The sequence below is a fragment of the Nipponia nippon genome, unplaced genomic scaffold, assembly GCF_047370975.1.
Source record: "Nipponia nippon isolate SJK-2023a ecotype South Korea unplaced genomic scaffold, ASM4737097v1 scaffold_8, whole genome shotgun sequence".
NCBI classification, from domain to species: Eukaryota; Metazoa; Chordata; class Aves; order Pelecaniformes; family Threskiornithidae; genus Nipponia; species Nipponia nippon.
This window is the reverse complement of record NW_028262402.1, coordinates 4328539-4352532: the sequence shown is the minus strand read 5'-3', so window position 1 is coordinate 4352532 and position 23994 is coordinate 4328539. Positions and strand designations below refer to the sequence as shown.

At 40.1% G+C, this 23994-nt stretch overlaps 1 protein-coding gene across 2 annotated transcripts; it reads left to right on the top strand.

The window, feature by feature from the left end:
* The first annotated feature begins 1859 nt into the window (after positions 1-1859).
* On the top strand, positions 1860-23675 carry CAAP1 (caspase activity and apoptosis inhibitor 1). 2 transcript variants are annotated; one of them, XM_087741923.1, is made up of 6 exons: positions 1860-2272; positions 3401-3601; positions 5130-5214; positions 6129-6204; positions 16115-16188; positions 22563-23675. In XM_087741923.1, exons 1-6 carry the CDS (start codon positions 2141-2143, stop codon positions 22904-22906), a joined length of 912 nt encoding a protein of 303 aa, XP_087598049.1. In that variant the 5' UTR covers positions 1860-2140; the 3' UTR covers positions 22907-23675. The 2 variants fall into 2 exon arrangements, with proteins under 2 accessions (XP_087598049.1, XP_087598050.1); XM_087741924.1 differs by lacking the exon at positions 1860-2272 and adding an exon at positions 2584-2728.
* Positions 23676-23994: the final 319 nt, after the last annotated feature.

Sequence of the window (23994 nt, the reverse complement as noted above, 5' to 3'; positions counted from 1 at the left end):
TCACGCTTCTGTGATACTCATGAAATAACACAGAAAAACTAAATTTATTGTTGACATTAGCATTTACTGGGATATGCATATTTGATTGTTTATTATGGCTATTTCCATGCTTGAACCATTTTTAGTGGAGCATATCTCAGTAGAACTTAGCAATACATCAACCACATCGGTAAGAACAAGTTTCTGGGGACAAAAGGTTACATGAGAACCAAGTTAAGGTGATTACTGTGATGTGTAACCTGTTGCTTAAAGCTTCATACCAGGGGCTCAGAAGAGCAGCTCTAACAATTTTTAAGCAAGTCTGAGATGTGACTCTCCAGAACAACAGAGAATTAAGTCGAATGTACCTCTGCTGGGCAGACTATATGGACTATAGCAAAGACTAGAACCAGACTAGGCAAATCAGCATTAAACATTGTTTTTTTCCCCAGGCAGAACATCTTCGCTGAGTAAAAAAACAGATGGATGGCTGGGCCCAAAGAGTTGTGGTGGAGTTAAATCCAGGTGGCAGCCAGTCACAAGCGGTGCTCCCCAGGGCTCAGTGTTGGGACCAGATCTGTTTAATATCTTTATCAACGATCTGGATGAGGGGATTGAGTGCACCCCCACTAAGTTTGCAGATGACACCAAGTTGGGTGGGAGTGTTGATGTGCTGGAGGGTAGGAAGGCCCTACAGAGGGACCTGGACAGGCTGGATTGATGGGCTAAGGCCAACTGTATGCGATTCCACAAGGCTCAGTGCTGGGTCCTGCACTTGGGTCACAACAACGCCATGCAACGCTGCAGGCTTGGGGAAGAGTGGCTGGAGAGCTGCCTGGCAGAAAAGGACCTGGGGGTGTTGGTGGACAGCCGCCTGAACATGAGCCAGCAGTGTGCTCAGGTGGCCAAGAGGGCCAATGGCATCCTGGCTTGCATCAGACATGGCGTGGCCAGCAGGACTAGGGGAGTGATCGTCCCCCTGTACTCAGCACTGGTGAAAGACATCGAAGTGCTGAAGTGTGTCCAAAGAAGAGCAACAAGGCTGGTGACGGGCCTAGAGCACAAGTCTTATGAGGAGCAGCTGAGAGAACTGGGGTTGTTTAGTCTGAAGAAAAGGAGGCTGAGGGGAGACCTTATTGCTCTCTACAACTACCTGAAAAGAGGAACTACCTCCCAAGTGAGGAAATGGCCTCAAGTTGCACCAGGGAAGGTTTAAATTGGAAATCAGGAAAAATTTCTTCACCAAAAGGGTTATCAAGCACTGGAACAGGCTGCCCAGCGAAGTGGTTGAATCTCCATCCCTGGAGGTATTTAAAAGACGTTTAGATGTGGTGCTTAGGGACATGGTTTAGTGGTGGACTTGGCAGTGATAGGTTAACGGTTGGACTTGATGATCTTAAAGGTCTTTTCCAACCTAAACGATTATATCCTACAAATGTATTCAGATGTTTTGCAGGTGCTGCTGAGCACAAAGACAACGTTACCTGGATAATGTAGCTTGCTTGGATTTTAGGTCATCTACTTGGGTTTGCAAAAGGCTTCGGACAGGATTTTTGGTTCCAAAGAGCTGCCAAGGGAAGAATGGTGGGCCACACATTGTTGAAACAGGTTGAAAGCCAGGGAAAAGCAGTCAGATTAAGTAGTAATTACTGAGGACCAAAGATAATTGTATAAATGGGTGGCTTGCCCACGTTTGGAAAGTTTTATTCCCACCCCTCTACTCGACAAAAAACACGCAACAAAATTAAAGCATCCCAAGACCGCTTCCCACCCGGGCGGGCGGAAAGCCGAGATGCGGGGCAGCTGCCGCCGACAGCCGCGCCCGCGGCACAGGCGTGAAGCAGCGGCCCCGGCCGGAGCCCGAGGCGTGCGGGGGCTCGGCAGAGAGCCGCCAGGAAGGGCGCCAGGCAAAACTCCCGGGGAAGCGAGTCCGGCGGCCGACTGCTATCCGCCCGGGGGCGGCGGAGCTCCCCCGCGGCCGGGCCCACCCGCCCCACCGCTACCGGCCTGCCGCCGCGGCTCCCCGCCGGAAAGGCCGCGGTCGCCTCGCGAGGCGGCCTATCAGGGCCTGCCGGAAGCACGCCTCGCCCTGGGCGCGGGCCTGCCCGGCGCGGCGGCGCGGATGTGAGGGTTGCGGGGAGCGGCGGGCCCCGGCGGGGCCATGCCGGGCAGGCGGTCTGCGAAGGAGAAGAAGCGGCGCCGCTCGCGTTCCTGCTGTCCGGAAGGAGCCTCGGGGCCGGCTGGCAGCGAGAGGAAGCGGCGGAGCACGGAGTCCAGCCACGGTGCCCTGGAGGTAGCGCGGGAAGGAGGGGCGGGCGGTCGCTTCGCGGCTCTGGCCGCTGCTTTCCCCTCTCAGCCTCGGCGCGACGGGGCTCAGGCCCGCCCGGGCCTTCTGGGGCGCCACCCGCCTCTCACCGCCGCCCCCCCTGCCTTCGGCGGTGCCCCGGCGGGCGAGGCCTGGCCCTTGCCGCTGCCGTGAGCTGGCTGCGGGAGGGGTGGGGAGGCAGGCGGCTGCTCCCTCTTCTCGGCCGGAGGGCTGCGGCTGGCTCCTCGCCGGACCTGTGGGACAAGCAGAGGGCCGATTGCGTTCAGGCAGGACTTGTCGGCGTGCAGCTGCATAGAGGAGAAAACTCGGACGGCGAGCGCGGGGGGCGCAGGGCACAGGCACCCAGGGCGAGGGCGGGCAGTGCCCAGGTGCTCCCTGTGCACGTCCCGGGGAGACCGGTCTGGGCTTTCCCGGGCGTACGGGGTGAGGGGCACGGGCTCAGAGGTGACCCTAGTCGTGGTGCTTGTGCTTGCAGGGTTGTGAGTCTGTTCTAGGCGGTGTTGGTGCACGAGTACAAAAATTTGCACAATGTGCACTCCTGACTGAATTGTGGGGCTGTCAAAATGTATTTCTAGCTAGTTTTTTTTTTTTTTAACTGTAGAGGTCTTCCACTGATGTATGGAAGATGTATTTTCTGATACGAAGCCCACTTCTGTTCTCAGAAGACTGTGCCATGCAGTGAATTATATGCCAATTTCCTTCTTAGCAGGGTAGCCGTAAATTATGAGATTAGTGATCTAATTGTACATCAAATCAGAGAGATGGACTTCTTCTGCCTTAAAGCATGCCTTCATGTATAAGCAACAGCTAGGTATTTGCAGATAATATTTTCCAGTTAATATGTAAAGTACTTTTTGCCTCTTGAAGCATTTAAAATTTCCCCTAGCATAAGAATGGTTTCAGTAACCAAAAATGTAGCTTCTGTAATGCAGCTACCTTGCAAACTAAAACACTATTTCAAAGCTCAGAAGTCTACCTTAAGATGTACCTTGCAATTATGAAGGGAAAATTATTGCAAGCACAAATGAAGCTGTAAGTTTCCTTTTTTAGCTCACTACAAAATGTGAAATTTGTAATTCTTTTCCTTGATTTTAGGAAGACAAGTGCAATGTACCATCTGGAGAAAAAGTAGAAGAAGCTGAACAGCCCAGTGATATAGAAGAAGGAGGATTAGATCTCAGCGTGTCGCTCAAACCAGTCAGTTTCTACATTGCAGACAAAAAAGAAATGCTTCAACAGTGTTTCTGTGTCATAGGGGAGAAAAAGCTACAGAAGATGCTGCCTGATATTTTAAAGGTACTGAAATACACTTACATTTATATACTTTTTATGAGCTTGAATGTTTGTGTAACAAAGCACGTTTATCTCTCAAGCCTAGTAGACTTCCAGCTTAAAAGCTGCCTGTATATGTCTTAAATAAAGTTTATATCAAGTCTCTGAAAGTGAGACTTTTTTAAGATTTCATGTAGTTATTCCAGCTTACTCCTTTTTCCACTGCTCAGCCACTGCTGAACTGCAGGCTGCTTATTTTCATACCATCTGTACTGGCTAGTTAAATGCAGAAAGAGTTTCATAATTGCATGGAGTAAATTCAGTAGTGTTGTTCACTAATAAATATGCTGATTTGTTAATAGAAGTTTGATTTCTGTTCATGTCAGCTGAATTTCTTTGTATGGTATTAAATTAATGTCTGAAATAAGGCAATAAAATGCCTTCTTGATAACAGCTTCTGAAGCTGTAACTTCTGTGGACTTTAGTGGTAGTATTACTAGAGTTTTACTGGCTTAGAACGTATGCTTTTTGAGTCTTGTGAACTGCAGGACTTGGTAATAATAAATTAGGCTAGCAGCCTGTGCAGAAGAAGAGGTTGCAGGTGAAATGCCATTTGTATGATGTTTGTTAAGAGTTTTAAAATTTTTGTCTTTAATTTTTATCTTTATGAGTCATGTTATTCATATAAGTGAGGCAGGACTTCTTCATTTTAAGCATGTAATGAATTGCATACAGTCTCATCCATTTCTCATCTCTGGGAGAAGTCTGGTGTGGCTGGAGGCAATGACATTACTGAGTTTGAAAGGAAATTGCCTGATGGTGTAGAAACAAACCTACACTGGGGTCATGAATGTTACAATATACTCAGCACTTTCTAATTTTGGTACTTGTACGTGGTATCGTAGTTCATTTGAAAGCGTGAAATTATCACTTTATTTCACCAAGAGGACACCAAGTAGTATGAAAGATGTAAACGTAACTGGAATACCCATAAAATCTTTGGCAATGTGTGGTAGTATCAAGCATGAGAAATGGATCACAATTTACATATTTCTTATGTTTTCTTTATTATGATATACAACTGTTGGTGTGTTATCAATAGCAGTGTTTGCTTCAGTTGTGAACTTGGATTCAACAGCTGGCTCTGGTCTTTGCAGACTCAATTATGCAATCCACTTGCTCCTGAGTGATGGAGAATTAGGAGTAATCAGGGCTATGGTGGTTGTTCCGTGCTTCACACATACATCTCAGTATTTCTACTGCTCAGTGTTGCAGCTGCAGTGAAAACACCAAGCCATAGGTTAAGTAACTGATAGTGTGTATTGCTTAATTTTTCAGAAAAAGTGACACACATGCTGTTTCTAGTAGTTGTCAAAACTGAAACACCTACCAGGTGTTCTTCAATAGTTGCATCAATGCAGGTCACAATAGGGAAGGGACTTGCAATCTAAGTTAGCTCTTCAGTCAGCATAGTTGGAGTACTAACCATTCATAATTATTCTGTCATCAGAAATTTTCAGTAGCTTGTGGTCTGTCTTATCTGTCTTCTTAGAACTGTTCCATGGACGAAATCAAAAGGCTTTGCTTGGAGCAGTTGGAGATGTTATCTGAAAAAAAACTGTTGAAGATACTTGAAGGTATGAATGAAACTAGGCATGGCTGTACACCAAAGAACAGTCTGCCTCTAAACTGGACTTTCACTCTTTCACTCCGTTTCTAGCTACTTATATATACACACACACACACAAAAAAAGTATATATTAGTGTGTTTTTATATATATATGTGTATATATATGCTGGTTTTTGATCTTTTAAGCTTGGATGAAATTGACCATTGATTTAGAAGCTATTAGGGACACATTCAGAAAACAGTAGTATAAGCTTCTTTTCATTAGTACCCAAACTAAGAACAAAACTTTTGACTTGGTGGAAAAAACAAAGCTAGGAGTGTAGAAGTATTGTTTGAAATCCATTATTTCAGGTAAACTGACATTAAGTTGCCTCCTGGTTCTCTGCAGGGGAAATCTGACATCCTGCAATACCAGGTCAATTGTATTAGCAATTGCACTAGAGTATTTGGTTTAGTTAAAGGATTCTTGGTGGATCCCTCTGCTCTGCTGAGACACACGGTTCATGTACTTTGATTAAGGGTGTGATATTCCAGCTTTTCAGTATCTTATTGAACTTCCACTTGATATTTAAGGGCTATAGAATATATTTGTAAACGTATTACTCTCTTCTCAATTAAGTGGAACTCTTTGAATCTTGGATGCCGCGAAGTACCTTCTATTAATCCTGTCTCCTGTGCTTTATTTTTAGTGCCTATAGTATTGTACTAGCAATAGCTATTCTGGTTTTTTTGTAATACAGTGTAACTGAAATGAGGTTCTGGGTTTTGAGTAAGTCCAATTTTTGAACATCTACTTTAACTGGGAAAAAATCCACTTCTGCTGATTATTGCAATAGAGTTAACATTAAGAGTAAGCCTAACTATACAACATTAATTACATTACCTGCCTAAATTTTCATGTTTGAAACTGTGTATATCTAGGCAAGATTGGAGCTGATTCTGATACTGACGAGGAGGCAGATGGAGGAGACAAGACTGGAGGTGAATCAGTCAGTCAGTGAGTAAAAGACAAAACACTTAAAAACTTAATTTAAGAATACTGAACAATGCTGGGATTTTTCATGAGAAATGATCATACTTAATAAACCTGTGAGACAATTCAAGACAATACACCAGTGTTGGGCAGATTAAAGTACCTCTTAGTTGCTGGTTTGGTTAGTTCATCTAGATTAACTAAATAGGAACAAATGGATGGGAAAGGTAGTGATAGTAATCCAAATTTCACATTCTGGTCAGTATTTTTGATTTAAGAGAGACCCAGTTTCTGATCCTGTCTTTGATTCAGAACAACTTATGAAGTTATTGAATGAAGTAATTTTCTTTGATCACATCTCATCGTATATCATACAAATATACTAGAAAATGGAGCGATACTAAGTTAAGTGATGTTTCAGTTTTTCTCGTGCGATACAATTTTATACCCTCTGACACTATTTCTCCTGGGGTTCTGTTTGGAGCTGTTTTGTGACTCTGTCCTTCCCCCTTTGCGATTTGTTGCCTGTATGATCTGTGAATGGTACCAGTACACCCATTTATCATAGAATCATAGAATCATCAAGGTTGGAAAAGACCCTTAATATCATCGAGTCCAACCGTTAACCTATCCCTGCCAAGTCCATCTATACCATGTCTTCAAGCACCGTATCTATCCATTCTTTAAATACCTCCAGGGATGGAGACTCAACCACTTCCCTGGGCAGCCTGTTCCAGTGCTTGGTAACCCTTTTGGTGAAGAAGTTTTTCCTAATATCTAACCTAAACCTCCCCTGGCGCAGCTTGAGGCCGTTTCCTCTTGTTCTATCACTCGTTAGTAGGGAGAAGAGACTGACCTCTACCTCACTACAACCTCCTTTCAGGTAGTTGTAGAGAGCAATAAGGTCTCCCCTCAGCCTCCTCTTCTCCAGGCTAAACAACCCCAGCTCCCTCAGCCGCTCCTCATAAGACTTGTTCTCTAGACCCTTCACCAACTTCATTGCCCTTCTTTGGACACGCTCCAGCACCTCGATGTCCTTCTTGTAGTGAGGGGCCCAAAACTGAACACAGTACTGGAGGTGCGGCCTCACCAGTGCCGAGTACAGGTGCAAATGTGGACTAACGTGGACTAATTTTCTTATTTTGGACGTTGCCCTCTGCTGGCTATTTAAAAAAGCAAAATTAAAAATTCAAAAACTACAAAATACACTAAATATCAGGTCTGTCTACATAAAGGAGTCTCTGTTAAGTGATCAATGTTTTGTCAGTGAACTTCTAAATAGAATGAGAAGACAAACTTTTTGGCTAAGGAAGCCATGATAAATGCCCCAGGAGTTTGATGTCTGGAGAAATGATACGATTTTTTAAGGCCTAATTCAGAAACTCTCTACTGCTGCAAAATACATGAAATATTCTTTGTCTTAAAGAGATACGACAGGATTAGTGCTGCTAGATTTCAGGAAGGGAGCTCTGTGGCTCTAAGGTGTTTCAAAGCTACTGTTGAAGCATGTATTTATGACGCTTAGCTACAGTAGACTGAGTAAAGTCTTGCTTATATGCAAATAAAGTAATGACTTGATCTGGTAAAAAAAAACTAAAAGGGGGAAACTGTTATTGTCAATTAATGAATACAACCACAAAATAAGGAAAGCAAGCAGGATTTACCATTTTTTAACTAGAGGGTATCTGAAGACACTTAACCCATTTGCCCATGGCAAGTAGGAAAGTTTCAGGAAACCAGCATCTATAGGATCTGAATTGCAGTTTGAAAGTATACTGTTTTTACACTGTACAGGTAATATTCCAGGCGTAAGCAGTAAATAAACCAAAGTGAGTTAGTTTTGTCTGCCTTTTCACATAGCTGTGTTGAATTACACCAGAATTAAAACTGACCAAGTTCTTTAACCATTACTGCAGTTACCAAAAAGTGACAAAGCTAGGTCACCTTACATCACTGATGAGAAAGATGTGAGAAGTAACTGAGCAAAATCAAGAAGAAATTGTTTTTAAAAAAAAAGTAAAAGAAACTAAGAGATGTTGATCAAAGTTATAAAGCAGATTGCTTCCTTTGATGAACAGAATGGTTGAGGTGTCCCTGGTTTTTGTATCTCTGTCTTCATCCCGACAGTTTAATATTTCAGACCCCTCCAAACTGGTCAGGCAAGACATATTGGTGTAGGAATTGTGGCTTTTCTTCTTTTAATGCAGTGGGTTAAAAAATAGTATGCTACACACAAAGGTGCCATCTCAGAACCTTGGCTTAGAGGTTCAGCTATGTGCTAGCTTTAACAAAAAACAAAAAAGGAAAGCTGTTTGGATGACAGAAATAAAAGGGTACAAAGAAATAAGTGAAACGAGAAAAATTAAGGTTTTATGTTAATCATTAAGCCCAGGGCTCAGTAAGTAGCACAATATTATGCTTTTACAGCTGTAAAATGTCACAAGCCCTTTTTACTAAATAGGTGTAATCTTTGGGCATTTAGGTCAACTTTTTTGCAACCTGTGTGTAAATAAATAAAACTGCAAGTTTGCAAAACTTCAGAAAACTCTGTTTCAGCCAGAACAGCAACAAGTCAGTCAGTGGGCAGGGAGATGCAACAGTGAAGAAATAGTGAAAACTGCATTGCTGAGCTAAACTTTGGTTGTTTGTAATCATTACTATGTTTTTAATTATCATCTGAGTTTAAATGGGTGAATTTGTTTGCCCTTGGAAAAGACTTTTCAGAATGAAAAAGACAGTTTCTTTGTTTATATTCTGACTGTTCGATCTTCATAGTTTGTCTTTATTACTTGTGGTTTTCTTGTACATGACTACTTTTTTCTGCATTCTATTAATGATGCAACATTAAAGCTTTTTTGTTTTAAGTCTGACTTGTCTTAGTTGTTTTCATGGACATGTAAATGTGGAAAGGGAAAATGCGGATAGCAAGTCTTACTCTAGTCAAAAATCTGTTAACCAATTGAAACATCAGTTTGTTTCTTTCATCCTTGTTCTTTAAAAAAAAAAAAAATCTGCAAACTTATACCTTCAGCAATATGGATATATCAATAGAAATCCAGAAAGCTGAAATCAATACATCTGAAGAAATTAAAAGTGTATCAAAATATGCACGCTTTCTTAAAACGGTATAGTTTGTACTGTGTCTTTTTTTCCCAAACTATGCAAATACTTATCTGTCTCTAAAGACCTGCTTCCTGTGTGTACCTTCTAAAAGTAGCAGGGATTTAGAGAAGTTTCTTCAGGTACAGGGAAGATTGCAAAAGTCAAATCTTTATCTGAAGCTTTTGAATAGTATTGCATTTGTAACTGTAGATTGAACCTGCATTTTTCTGATGCACATATCCTCATTCTGTCACCAGAATCGGAAGTCCTGAGGCTTTTCCTAAATTTCAGCTCTGTAGAAGCTTCAGATGCTTCCATTAGCATGTAAAACACTTTGTTATTTTGTCACCAGCTTCTTCTGAGTTAAACACTAGAAATCCTGGAATAAGCATGCAGAAGAACTGAAGAAGCAGGGCTTATGTTTGCCAATAACTGGAAATTTCTGTTACAATAGATACGCTTCATTACTTGTGAGTGCTGTGTAGATTTTTAACTATGCAGTTCTCAGATTTTTGTTATTGTTTCTGTGTTACTGTCTGCAATGGAATACTATTAAACCAAGATAATTGCTGTATACTGAGCTTCCAACTAAATGACAGATATTTAATTGAAAGGAGTTAGCACTGTCCTGCAAAACCAAGTAGGCATTCTTCCCATCTCATTCAAAAGGTATTAGCATGTTCCTGAGCTATTTCTTTCCTGTTCCCTGAACTGGCATTTTAAATACCCTCCAACAGAAAGATTGAAAGTAAATTATTTGCTGTAGTAATAAAACACATATTAAAAACAAGCATGCTAATATCATTATAGAGATCATATGTTCATGGGTATAATGTGAGTAAATGATCTTTTGCTTTGAAAAAATCTAATGTGCTTATTTTTTTCACTATGTGAACATTTGCAGTTAAGTATCTACTCTTTCAGGAATTTATAGGCTTTTTACTGCTTTGCAGTCATGAGTGCAGTATTTGCTTGTTTTGTTTTAGAAAGGTTAGCAGTTTAAAAGCTTGCCTTGTTTTAGCATGTTTTGCTCCTGGGTACTGGTCTGATCACAAGCATGCAATTGCCATCTGATATTTACCCCTCTAGGACAATTTGGTTATCCTCACCATTTGGAATCACTGAAAGAACAGGCTACATGAGCCACTGAACAGATACATTAGCACTTGGCATCATGTTCACTGTCTTCTGTTCCTGTGGTGTCCTCAGACTTCACCTGTAATTGGACTGATGGACCTTTCATAGCGCTTTAAACTATTGGATTAGCATCTGTCATTTGGGATACCTTTTCTGAGGAGCACTACTTCATATGGATTTTTTTCTTCTTTTTTTTTTTTTAAATTGCTTGCTGTTAATTATTTTAGTTCTCATTTGTCGTGGAAAACTACCCTTGGAACAAAAATTTGCAGAAAGCTTATGAGGACTTGGGACTTCTAGAAATATTTTTAGACTTGAAACTGCAAAGGCAAATTTTAATTTGGGAAGGTACATCATCTTTATGTCAGAGTAGCAGAGGTACTGATCTCCAGCCTCACTCCAGAGATTTAGGTGAATGTTTCTTAATGACAACTAAAAGCCCTGTAAAGAAAGGATCAACATGACTGTATCTCATGTTGTCAGACTGTCCTCTAGACCAGCATTAAGATATTTTTTTCTGTCACAAAACTCTTCCTGCTGCTCTCCAACCCCAGTTACTGCTGATGCTTGAAGTCCCACTCACTGGTATTGCAGTGCTATTTGTCTTAATCCTTAGCCATCCACTCCTTTGACCAGTACCCCTTTTCCTAACCTGTGCTGCTGTCTTACCGCACTCTGCATAATGTGCTGAAGTTGTGGTACCAAATCACCCTCAAACTCAGATTTCTTGGACAGCTATGCAAATTCCTGAAAGTAATAGGTTCTGTACAGAATCCACATGCATGAGCCCAGGTAAGCATTGCACTCCTATGGAGCATGGCAATATGAAAAGCTAGGATAGGGTAAATTCACAACGTTTGTCACCAACAGTTGTAGTTTAACCTCAGCTGGCAACTGAGCACCACGCAGCTGCTTGCTCACCCTCCCCCTCTTGCCCCAGTGTGATGTGGGAGAGAATCAGAGAAAAAAAAGTAAAACCCATGGTTTGATATAAAGACAGCTTAATAGGACAGCAGAGGAAGAGAAAATAATAATGATAAAAGAATAAACAAAACAAGTGATGCACAATGGAGTTGCTCACCACCCGCTGACCGATGCCCAGCCCATCCCTGAGCAGTGATCACTGCCCCCTGGCCAGCTCCCTCAAGTTTATATACTGGGCATGACGTCATATGGTATGGAACAGCCCTTTGGCCTGTTTGGGTCAGCTGTCCTGGTTGTCCTCCCTTCCAGCTTCTTGTGCACCTGGCAGAGCATGGGAAGCTGAAAAGTCCTTGCCTGGCGTAAGCCCTACTTAGCAACAACTAAAACATCAGTGTGTTATCAATATTATTCTCGTACTAAATCCGAAACACTGCACTATACCAGCTACTAGGAATAAAATGAACTCTGTCCCAGCCAAAACCAGGACATCAACAAACTCTAATACTTAGCTTCTTTCTGCTGAAAAGAATACACTGTGCAAATGTTGTTCCATTAAAAAAAATGCTGAGTTTATCTCTTTGAAGAGTGACTTTGAACTTAACTGTCACCCTGAGGGAGAAGTCTCTTTAAAGACTGATAAAAAGAAGGGAGTTCTAGATTACTGTGGTTACTTACTGGCATGGCATGAAAGAAGAGTGATATTAAATTTGTATACTGTGCCTTAATTTTAGATTAGCATAGCTTCTGCTCTCATTGTTTGGAGACATGATGTTGTGCTACCCGTTCTTAAATCTATACTGCAGTATAGATAACTGGGAGAAAATACTTGTTACCAACAAATTAAACAAGGTTAACAAGTCGAGAGCAAAACTGAACTGTGAACTGAAATGCTTCTGCTTGGCCACAAGATGGTGCAAAATGCCTGCCTATTAAATGAAGTAGTGAGGGTTCACCAGCAATACGGTCCAATCTAATAAATTCTGAAAGAGTAAAATGTGCTGTAAAAGTACTTTTGGGTTCTAAAAATTCTTCTGCTGACAGTAGGTAGTCTTTAAAGGAACGTGGTTTTGCTGTAGTCAGTGATAGTGTCAAGGCAACAGGAGGAAACTTTACAACAAGTTTTGATGTGTGATTTTTCAACTGATAATTTTTTTCTTGGCTGTTAAAATAGGTGTAGGTAATTTCACAGCCAGTGTTTGAGCCATAGAGGTCACTCTGAGTTCTCTGTCAAAGAGGTGATTGTAATTCCTCAGTGAAATTTGGCAATGGAGCTCAGGGTGATACCACAGATGTGAAATTTCTTGCCTGGGTACTATTTGTGCAAGATCAGACTTTCCCAAGTGACACATTGCTGTCCAGTGCAGAGATGACTACTCAGTTCAAAATGATGAAGTGTATGTGTGAGGAGGGATGGGGTAGGGGAAGCCTAAGCAGCTTTTGCTCTTAGTGATAAGCAGGGTATATCACAACCTTATTTTGGTCAAGATTTGAGTGACTAAGTATAAAAAATTGTTAGAAGTTGCTTAAAAAAAAAAAAAGTAAAGTAAAAAAAAGTGGATCCTTCCAGATCTGTTGAGCAGTAACTGGTCCCAGATCCACTGCTCTCCCCAGTTGCTGGTACCCAAACATACAAGTCTGCAAGGTTTGCATCCCCACTCCAGTTGCCACTCAGATGTCCTTGTGCGCACAGACGTCTCTCATAGCTGGTGCAGACCTATGATCATCCCCAGTAGCTGGCACTCAGAATTTGGCCTTTGATCTTACAGTCTTGTCTGGTACCTGACTCCTAGATGTCTCATCCTACTTGCTGGCTAGACTAGCCTGAGGTTTGCTGATGAATTACAATCATCTGCATACACACTGATGTATGACATTGAAGTTCCCTGAGGAACTGTGCACATGTTTCATTCTGTCTAGTTTCTGGCAGCACAGTCCTGCAGGCCTCTACGACCTATGGTCCCCTTTGCAGTTGCTGGCACTGAGACACACACACATACATGCATGTATCCAGAGAATAGCGTCATCTCATTTGGAAAAATAGTTAGTATAGCAATAGAGTTCAATAAGAAGGCAGGACAGACTGTGGTGATCAGGTCCAGGGCTCAGCCAGACAAGCGTATGGACCAGCAACCTGTTTATGCTTTGCTGGCCCTTTATCTTCGTTTTTTCTCTGGTTCCCCCCATGCTTGTTCTTTCTCAATGTGGCTCAGTCTCTCCCTTTTCCCACCTTTGGTTTTACCTCTAAACATCCCGTGCTGCCTTACACATTCCTACACTCCCCTTAAAAACATCCACCAGTGCATTTTATGTAATCCTGAAATGCTCTTCCCCAGCATCCTATACAGACCCCCTTGCTCCTGTAGACAGTAACGCCCTTCAGCCTATAAGGTGATTTCTCTAGCTGATTGCTCTTACAAGGTTTCGTTCCCAGAAAATGGGCTGGTTCCTCGCCTTTCACAACTGTAGAAGCAACTGAGGCAGGGTGATCCTGCTGCACTGATGAAGTTACTAGGGGTCCTCTGCGTGCAGTTTTCCTCTGCTCCACACTGAGCCTTTGTGCTTATAGTGACTCACCATTAAATGCATAAGCTAATGGACAGGACAGTACAACGGAGCACTGAGTGTGATAAGCCTTGGCAAGTGACAGGAGAGCAAAACCTGAAATTTCTGGGAAGGTGTGCTGTGAGAGCATCATGGACAGATTTAGCTGGTGGTCTGTGCTCGCATCTGGCCTAACCCCACCCAGTAGTGGAGGTGGGTGGGGAAATGTTGCTACCCAGGAGTCTGGCACTGTCTCAAAGCAGAGGACCAGTTAGGCTTTGGTCCTAAGCTGTGGTCTGGAGCCTGGCACGGTGAGTGCTGAGGTGTTTCTCCTGGGCTAGGTTGTGCAGGCTCAGTGGAGTGGTAATGGGGGTGGGTCTCGGTTAACTCTGACCTTATGGGTGTGTGTATAAGTGGAAAACTTTTCCTCACAGCCTATCCTCTGCTCAACCCGCTTAACAAATTAAACATGGTAATGTCACGTTGTCTGGGGAAGATTGAGACTCTGGTTAACATGTCTGAAGCATCACATACAGCAGACCTAATTTTATTTGTTGAATTTCTGGGCTTATTTTACATCTAACAGGTGAGGGCTGTAATCCGTCTTGTAACACCTCTGGCCTTTGTAGTACAAAACTGATGACTGGAACAGAAAATAAATGAGCAAACTCTCTCTGTGAAGAAGCAAAGTTTAAATAATTTTCTAAAGGGGTTAGCTATATATACAGAACTTCCTGCTCAGCATAGCTATTTGAAGATCTAGTTTGTATCCATTCCTTCTCTTTCAGCCCTGCCTGGGAAGGGAAAGTCCAACAGAAATGAAAAGGTTGGGAGAATACTTCTTGAGTTGACCATGTAGGAAATCAAACTGAAAGGATACATATCACTGAATTCTGAGAAAAATGCATCACAGTAGTTTTTTATAATGGCATTGAACAGTAACATTTCTCTTGGTATTTCCTTACTTAAAGTGCAGAACATTTAAAAAGCTTTTTTTTCAGGTGCTCTGTGTACATGAAAACAGCTATGCATTCTCCTTAATCAATTATTGCATGCTACTATACACATTTATGTTGCAATGGGTACAAAAAGTGGGATAAACAGAAGAGTCTGTTGATTTGTAACCTTTGCTGCTACAGAAAAGGAAGTAGCAATCACAATAACTCTGTCTCTCTCAGACCAAGATGGCTAGAAGCATTACGGTGTTCTCCCTCCTGATGTAGCCATTTGACATCTGAAAAAAATTATGTCTTTGAGAGCATGGGGAAAATAGATCTGTATTCAATTTTAGGAAAAACCTTCAGGCCATTACTGAAAAATAAATTGTTAAAGTTGTTATATTTACATTTGTGATACCAGAATACTGCTATCCTTTTCATAGTGCTGTTTACTTCCTACAGGCAGGACAGTTGCATTGATTCCATATTGATATGTATGAAACCAATGCCATGCCAACATTCAGGGTAGGAAATTGGCAAGTCTACTGTCAAAATGCTCACTAAACACAGCAATTGAACTCTTCCTGTGATTCTGGGTCCTTCTGCCTTCCTTTATATTTCACAGTATTTTCACAGTTTATGTAACTAGTACGTGTGAAACGTCTGAAGGACATGAACATTTCACAAAAGTTTATCTTCCTTATCCCTTGTACAAAGCAGTTGAAACGTTACAGGTCAAGGGTAGAAATCTTTAAATAGTAGAAATACAGAAATGCAGATACTGAACACAATTTAAAAGTGCATTGCATTTCATTTTAGAAAGTGGCCCTTTGTGAAACTATGAGATTGTGATGTAGGAGAAGTGGATGGTGGTGGGGTGATGGTAACTTCATGAAAATAGCTTCTTAATTTCAAAAGAAAACAGTAAATAGTATTTGAATGAAACTGAAACTATATTTTTTTCAAATAATTTGTGTGACAATTTATTCTAAGTTTTAGAGAAAAGCTCCTAATATTAGGGAGAGGCTTCCAGTGAGGATTGTTACTCTGAAAGGCTGGGGTGTAGTGGAAATATTTGCTTTATCCTTGTGTATCGCTAGGCAAAGCAAAAAAAAGCTCATTCCCAAGTGCTTAGATTAGCATTCTGTGCATTCCTTTTGCCTTTATTCGTACTGTAGCTGGCCTGTTGGCCTACCACCACATGATTTCTTTAGTTAAAGTAAACGTTCCTTAGAAAAGTTCTCTTAAATTCTAAAAGATGTAGATTAAAATGTCTTCTTATTTGTTTCTAGACAGGACAACAGTATAGACTCTACTTCTTCTCTGAAAGAAGACAACCAGCTGGAAGGTCAGGAATCAAAACAAGGTATGTAGTGGATAAAGCTGAAATTTTGTTTTCTTGATGTTGGGCAGTGACTAATTCCAGTTTACTGATAGCTCTCTTCTGAACAGTAGCTGCAATCACAGAGAATCATCCTCTTAGAAATCATCTGGTGTAGGGTTACAACCTCTCCCTTGGGCCCAATTCCAGAACAGGAGAGGGGAACATTGAAGAAGACATTGTAGGAGCTTTGGTTTCTTAATTCTGTGACACTGAAGAGTTTTTTGTGGCTAGAAGCAAATTGCACCTCTTCAAAGTTTTCTAGTTTACCTTCTGGAACATGACTGAAGCTCTTGCAAGGCTCATTTGGCTCTTCATATCTAGTTTTTCAGATGAAGAGGAACTTCAGTAATTTCCATTTCTTGGTATATAGGTGATTGCTAATACTGCTATTACCAGTTGCTGAATTCTTTGAGAGTCAATTTTACTTTCTGTTGAGATGATCGTAAGAGTCTACAATACTCTGTTTTGACATTCATAGAAATCCATTATAATAATTGTTTGCCAAAAGACTGCTTGAAATTTAATAATTTTGTTCAGTCTTGATATATGATACCTTGCGTTGTTTGATTGTGCAGAGCTGAGGTCCAACGGAATGGTGCTTAACACCCACCACTCCTGATAACTGGCACGTTTTACTTGAAGTTAGTGCCAGTGGAAGTACAGATTCAAATCTTTGAATCTCTGAGGATGAATGTTTTGTCTTATATATTTGCTCTTTTTAAATGCAAAATGTAGTGGGTGAGACATTCAGGTGCTACAGTGATTGGCAGAATAGAAAATGCAAAAGCAGGTAAGTTAGTGGTACACATTTGAGTACCTGCTGCATAAGGAAACAGTTTTCTTAACCTGCAGCAGTATTTGTTTTATTCCAGTCATTAAATCAGCACCATATAGCAACTGCCAGTATTACTTTGTACATAAAGCACTAGAATTGTAGGCGTTTCTGTCTCAGTCTATTTATTTTCATTTTGACTAGCTGTGTACAGTAACATCAGAAATAGCTTTTCCAATCAAAGAATGCTGCAAATTCTTATAAGCTGTGTTTCTCTTCTGTGAAGATCTAACGTTATTTGCTTCCTGCAGCTTCTATTTCACAATTCAGAATATTGTCTAGAAGATGTCTCTTGGAATAACTTTGTGAAGCATGTTTTTTTTTCTGAAGTAATTACTGAGGGGAATTAAACACAAAAGTAAAGAGTCATAATAAAAGCATCAAAACTTTTAGGAGCAGGTAGCTATGGCTTTGTGAGGAATGCTTTAAATGTTGCTTGTTGTACTATATGGAGTGACTTTAGAACTGACAGATTTCCTGCAGATTTCTTCCACTTTTGTATTATCAAAGGGAATTGATGACTGTTGCAGGTGATTGCTTCATTGTTGTTTTTTATGACTTAATCAACCAGAGTATCCTGATGGCTTTCGGCTATAACGGTGGCTTCACTCAAGATGTTAGCTTTAAAGAGCTTTTGAGAATATCAATATAAATGTAAAAATATAACTCTAATCAATCTGCTGAGCTGCAGCCTGTGATGCTATGGGGAAAAAAGAGAGAATGAGAGGATAAGCAGAAGTGGATAAAATAAAATTAAAAAACAGAATTAAGTGTGCTAAAATGATTTCGCAACTGTAGCTGAAGGAAGAAGTGAAAATTATCAAAATGAAAAAGATAATGAGAAATGCCAACCATGATCTTTATTACTGGGTAAAATTACAACTGCAAAAGAGGGAAATAAAGCCCATCAGCTAATTAAGCATCTTTAGGCCTATGAGCTTGTATGAACACTGTAGTATACATTTTTGGAGGCTCCGAATTCTGAATGGAACCCAAGGTGGCTTTGCCTAGCTTCCCGGTCCATACTAATTCTGGGAAAGACATGAATGACTGTTAATATTATGTTTCTGCTTAATATGTGACCAATACCAAAAGGAATCCTGTGGTGGGTTGACCCCAGCCAGCAGTAGGCAGTCACCAGCCGCTCAATTACTCCTCCCCCAGTGGGATGGGGGAGACTATCGGAAGAACAAAACTGAGAAAAACTTATGAGTCAAGATAAAGACAGTTGAATAAGTGAAGCAAAAGCTGTGCACTGAAACAAAGCAAAATAAGGGATGTATTCACTACTTCCCATTGGTAGCCACATTTTTAGGCACTTGCTGGAAAGCAGAGCCCCAGCATGCATAACAGTTACTTTCCTCCTTTCCTTGAGCTTTTATTGCTGAGCACAATGTTATATGGTAGAGAATATCCCTTTGGTCAATTGCTCATCTGTCCTGGCTGTGTATCCCTCCGAACCTCTTGCCCACCCCCAGCCTACTTGCTATGGGGTCAGCGAGAAACAGAGAAAGCCCTGAGGCTGAGCAAGCACTGTGTAGCGCTAGACAAAACACTGGTGTGTTACCAACACTGTTTCAGAAACAAATCCAAAACACTCTGCCATGAAGAAAATTAACTCCATCCCAGCCAGACGCCGTACAAAGTCAGTTTCTCTGAATTAGAATGAGCAGGCTCAGAAGTTAACTTTCAGGCTTTGAACTATGATCCATTGATGCACCTGTTTTTTTGATCCATGGAAATGCTGCTTGGTTGAGCAGCATGTTAGGTAAATACTGACTGATGCCATGCAGCAAGGCAGAAGAATTTCCATTTCCTAATCCTGTTGATTCCCACTTCTTTTGATCTTTCACATTGTGTCTTGCAAGGTAAAGTTGAAAACAGTGTTCAAAGTCAATTTGATAGTGTGGGAAGTAGGTAAAACTGCATCTGAAACTGAAACATTAATCTTGAAGTTACTGTTTCAGTAGGAACAGGGCAAAACTAATTAGGATTGAAGAAGGCCCTGGTATGTTCATCTCTTATGAGTACTTTTTACACACACTGCTGTGAGGAGGATTTTTCATACCTTCAGAATCATTTATGTTTTAGGCTTTCAGTTTTTTATTGCTTCAAAATCATGATTTATTTTACAAAAAAACAAAGACCAAAAGTTCTCTGTAAACTTTATCTATATAGCTTATCGTATGTTTTCCAGAGTTGAATTTACTTTCTTGTCAGCTTTGATCAGAACGTTGGAGGTGCCACATACATTAGCTGTATATGTTCCCATATGTGCTGTATTTAGCTGTATGATGGCCAGTTTTTGCAGTCCAGTAAACCAGTGTTATGAGGTAGTGGATTGATAACTATGTAAGATCCTAAATCAGGAATGCATTCTCAGTCAGGGTAGCATGCAGAATTCCTGAATCGGGACTTAAATGCTGTGACAAATCATAGCCTGTGATCAAGAGTGAATATCTGAATATCTTTTTTTAAGTGTCTATAGTAAAAAAATTTTTAATCCTGAATCAATAAAACCCTTGCATTTATGTTTTAAAATGTTACTATTGTTTATAAAACCAATTTGAGATTTCTTTTATCAGAAAAAAAAATATTTTCCCTCCTTTCCTCCCTTTTTTCCTGCGTTCCTGCCTTTTTTTGTTTTGTTTTGTTTTGTTTTTTAAGCAGAGAAAGTGCATTTATAGCTTTCTTAGTAGTCAATATTGATTTTTTTTCGCATCATCAGGAGAGCAGGAATATCATAAACCCCACGAAAAACAGGTCTTTCCTAAGGTTTTTCTGCACTGCTCATGAATTAAAACCACATGCATGCATGTACCAAAAGGCATTTTAAAATGTTTTAAAGAAGAGCAATATTCTTCTAAAGCCTTATTTGTCTTTCCTTTAAAAGTAAAAGTGGTCTTTTTTAAGGTTGTTTAATTAAACTGATTTTGAACAAGGAACAATTTAATTTTTCTAATCCATACTCTACTGCTAATCTTTGTACAGAACTTCCACCTAGTGTGAGGGGTTTGCACAAAAACTAAAGAAGAAAATAAAAATCACTATGTGGATGGGGGGGTTTTACACTTCACACTTGTGTTTTCAAGAAAAGTTTCACATTTTTTTTTGTTGCATTTTTAAATCTTTTCTGTATAGTAAGACACTGAAACATTCATAGTGTAAAACAAATATTTCTAAAAATGTAGTTTGAAAGATGCTTTACTCTTTTGAAAGGGGAGAGAATTATTTGTATTGGATCTGGAACCCACGTCAAAGGAACATTCTTATTGAGAAGAATTAATAAAAAAATATTTCCAGGAGTTTTCTAACAGTAAAACATTAAATGTGAAGATCTTGATCAAAAAAGCCAGTGATAGGAAGATAATTAGTTTGATAATTATAGTCTGAATGTCAGTAAGATTCTGATTGCCTGATATTAAAAAAGAGCAATTCACAGAGGAAGTACTTGCTTGGATTTCTGGTATATTGGTTATTTTGTTGCTGAAGGGCAACGAAGCTGTTGAAGGGTCTAGAGCACAAGTCCTGTGAGGAGCAGCTGAGGGAGCTGGGGTTGTTTAGCCTGGAGAAGAGGAGGCTCAGGGGAGACCTTATTGCTGTCTACAACTACCTGAAAGGAGGTTGTAGCAAGGTAGGTATTGGTCTTTTCTCCCAAGTAACAAGCGATAGGATGAGAGGAAATGGCCTCAAGTCGCACCAGGGGAGGTTTAGTTTGGATATTGGGAAAAATTTCTTCACTGAAAGGGTAGTCAGGCATTGGAACAGGCTGCCCAGGGTAATGGTTGAGTCCCCATCCCTGGAGGTATTTAAAAGAGGTGTAGATGTGGTGCTTAGGGACATGGTTTAGTGGTGGACTTGGCAGTGCTAGGTTAATGGTTGGACTTGATGATCTTAAAGGTCTTTTCTAGCCTAAATGATTCTATGATTCTGTGATGAGCAATCCTTGCAAATCAGTACTTCTAGCCTTGCAGATTTGAAGTTCAGGAACCAGAGGTATGAATGGATGAAACTAGGAATTCCAATTAAAAAATCAACAGTTTGGTGAAAGAGAACCTTTTAAAGCCAGATGTGAATATACTAATTTTAAGAATCGGAGAGTCACAGGATTGTTTATGTTAGAATCATAGAATGGTCTGGGTTGGAAGGGACCTTTAAAGATCATCTAGTGCCATCTAGAAGGGGTGTTTTGAGACTATCGAACCCAATCCCTGCTCAAGCAGGTCAGCTAGAGGACGGAGACTCCACAGCTTCTCTGCGGAACCTGCTCCAGTGTTTGACTACCCTGACAGTAAAAGAGTTTTTACATGTGTTCAGATGGAATTTCATGTGTTTTAATTTCTGTCCATTGCCACTAGTCCTGTCAATGTACAGTACTGAGAATTTGGCTCCTTTGTCTTCATGCTCCCCATATTTTTAAAGGAGAAATAAAGAAAATTAAAAAAAAAAAAAAACAGGTTTGCCATACTGTCTGAGTATATATTAAAGAAAGAATATTTTTGATATATAGAGGATCATTATAGACTAAAGTGGCTTACATGGTAATGTAAACTTTCTTTGAGTCTTTGTGGTAAGAAATTATATGTATTCCAAAACCACAGATCTTTAGCTCTAAACCCTCATTATTAATTAACAGGGAACACAGACATACTTTTGGATAGTGGTACTACGAAAAGCAATTATAAAGCCTTTAGAATCAGTAGCTTTACCATCATTTGACTATAAATTGTTCATTTTAAGGAGGAGCCAATCCTACCGTACGTTTCCACAGATACAAAGGTTGGTGAAGGACTACTAGTTTCCGAGGCCAATGTGTCAAAAGCAATAGTCTCCCTGTAGCCAAACTGTGAGAACAGTTACTGAGGTTCTGTTAGAGTTTTGCTTTTCTTTTGTTGCACTGCCTTTTCTAGTTATTTTTTAAAATAAACTCCAACTTTTAGCCAGCATTAAAAACCAATGCCATAAGTTTCCCCTTGTTTTCACTGAGTTCAATACATCTGAAATACTTGTGATAGATTATGAATAGTTGCCCTATGAGTGGAGTTTCTATTAATTTTTAGTATTGTGCCTGGCTGTAGTGTCCCACTCCTTTTAAAATATATAAAGTAGTTTTAAAGTATCATTTTTAAAATTGCATTTTGAAAACTAAGTTTACTTTAAAGGTAATAAAAAATAATCAATTTTGCATTGCAGAGGCTTCCTTGTGAAATATAACCTTATGACATTTTAATTAGGAAAATAGATCATGTAACTCCATAGGATGGAATAAATTTTCCTGGTACTGCTGCTTTGCTATACTGCATGTTCTTCTAAATTGGCATAAAAATGCATTAACACTTGTCTAAATTAGATCAGCCTTAAAAGTTGGAGGAGAAAAAGAAGAGGAATTAGTTGTCTTAAATTCATAGATCTTTTTGCCACTCTCTTAATCTGCAGAGAACCACTTTAAGCAGAAGTGATTTTGTAAGTTGAAAGAAAAATGGTTCTGTTAGGCAACTGTATGATTGTTACATTTGTGTTACAGGCAAGGGAGAAGATAGTGATGTCCTCAGCATAAATGCAGATGCATATGATAGTGACATAGAAGGCCCATGCAATGAAGAAGATGGCCCAGATGTGCAGGAAAACACTGTCAGAAGTGGAGCTGGTCAGATAGATGACCTTCAGAAGGACATTGAGAAAAGCGTGAATGAGATACTGGGGTTGGCAGAGTCCAGCCCAAAGGAGCCCAAAACAGCAACCTTAGCCGTTCCTCCGTCAGAAGATGTTCAGCCGTCAGCACAGCAGCTGGAGCTTCTGGAGCTCGAGATGAGGGCCAGAGCTATTAAGGCTCTGATGAAAGCTGGTGATCTAAAAAAACAGCCCTGATATTGTTTAGATTTAATTTTCAGTATTTGTTTTGAAGGATGCGATGTCTGTTCTCTTCAGTGCTAAAGCATATTCGGGTTGAGTATGACATTCTTCATTCAAACCCTATTGTGTATTGTGACCTGTGGCTTAAGCCATTGATAGTTGGTTTCATTGCCTTTAGTGTGCTGATACAATGACACGCACAGGGTGGTTTGATGCTTCACTGAGATCAGGTCTCTTTGCGCTGGGTTATCTCCTCAAGGAGTCACACAGTATATAGAGCTATGCCAGGAACCTGGTACCTTCCAGAAAGGTTAGGAGAATCAAGTTCTTTATAACCCCATGTAGAAATTACCAGCTATTTTACTTATTAGCAACTTGTTAAACTACTTGAGGAACTTGATTTATATGTACTTCATTAAAAATACAATTTTGAAGAGGTCTTTTGTTGTGTGACTGCTTTCAGCATTTTGTGATGGCATTTGAGATTTCTTATTTCTCCTTGGGGCCCGGCTCATCATAATGTACCTTTTCTAGTTAAAATGAATGATGATTCACTTAAAAGCATACTTAATTTTTAGAAAGTTGAATTCCTAAAGGAAGGGACTTTTTCCTTTCAAATAAACAGTTGAACTGTGTTCAGAGTTTTCAGTTATTTTCAGAGTTATGAAAGTGCCTGAAAGTGACAAATACCAGAGTTTTTGTACTGTTGGTCATTTAATTTTGTCACTCTGCTGTTTATCTTTGGTGTCATAACTGAAATAAAGAAAATAGAGTTTTTTCTTGACTATGAAGCTTTTTTGTTGAACATTTGGCATAATATGTAGGGCAATGCAGCAAATCAGACTATTTAGAAGACCTTGAGTTTTTAATATTTAACTGACTTACTCTTTTCATGTCTCCATAAATAGGAAAACCTAATTTCAGTCTAAATGTGCTTTTAGAAAAGTAATTCATTTTATTTATATCTACTATATAAGGCTTTAAAATCATAATTCTACTTTTATCCATTTCAAGGGTATTTCTTTGTAAGTAAATTGTATTATAGGATTAATATTCCTGCTATGATTTTTTAGAACAATTAAAATAATTCTGATTTTGTTTAG

Coding starts and splice junctions, on each gene's coding strand:
- CAAP1 (XM_087741923.1), top strand. CDS start 2,141: ATGCCGGGCAGGCGGTCTGCGAAGGAGAAGAAGCGGCGCCGCTCGCGT. Junction 5,215..6,128: donor ACTGTTGAAGATACTTGAAG/GTATGAATGAAA, acceptor GTGTATATCTAG/GCAAGATTGGAGCTGATTCT. Junction 16,189..22,562: donor AGGTCAGGAATCAAAACAAG/GTATGTAGTGGA, acceptor TTTGTGTTACAG/GCAAGGGAGAAGATAGTGAT.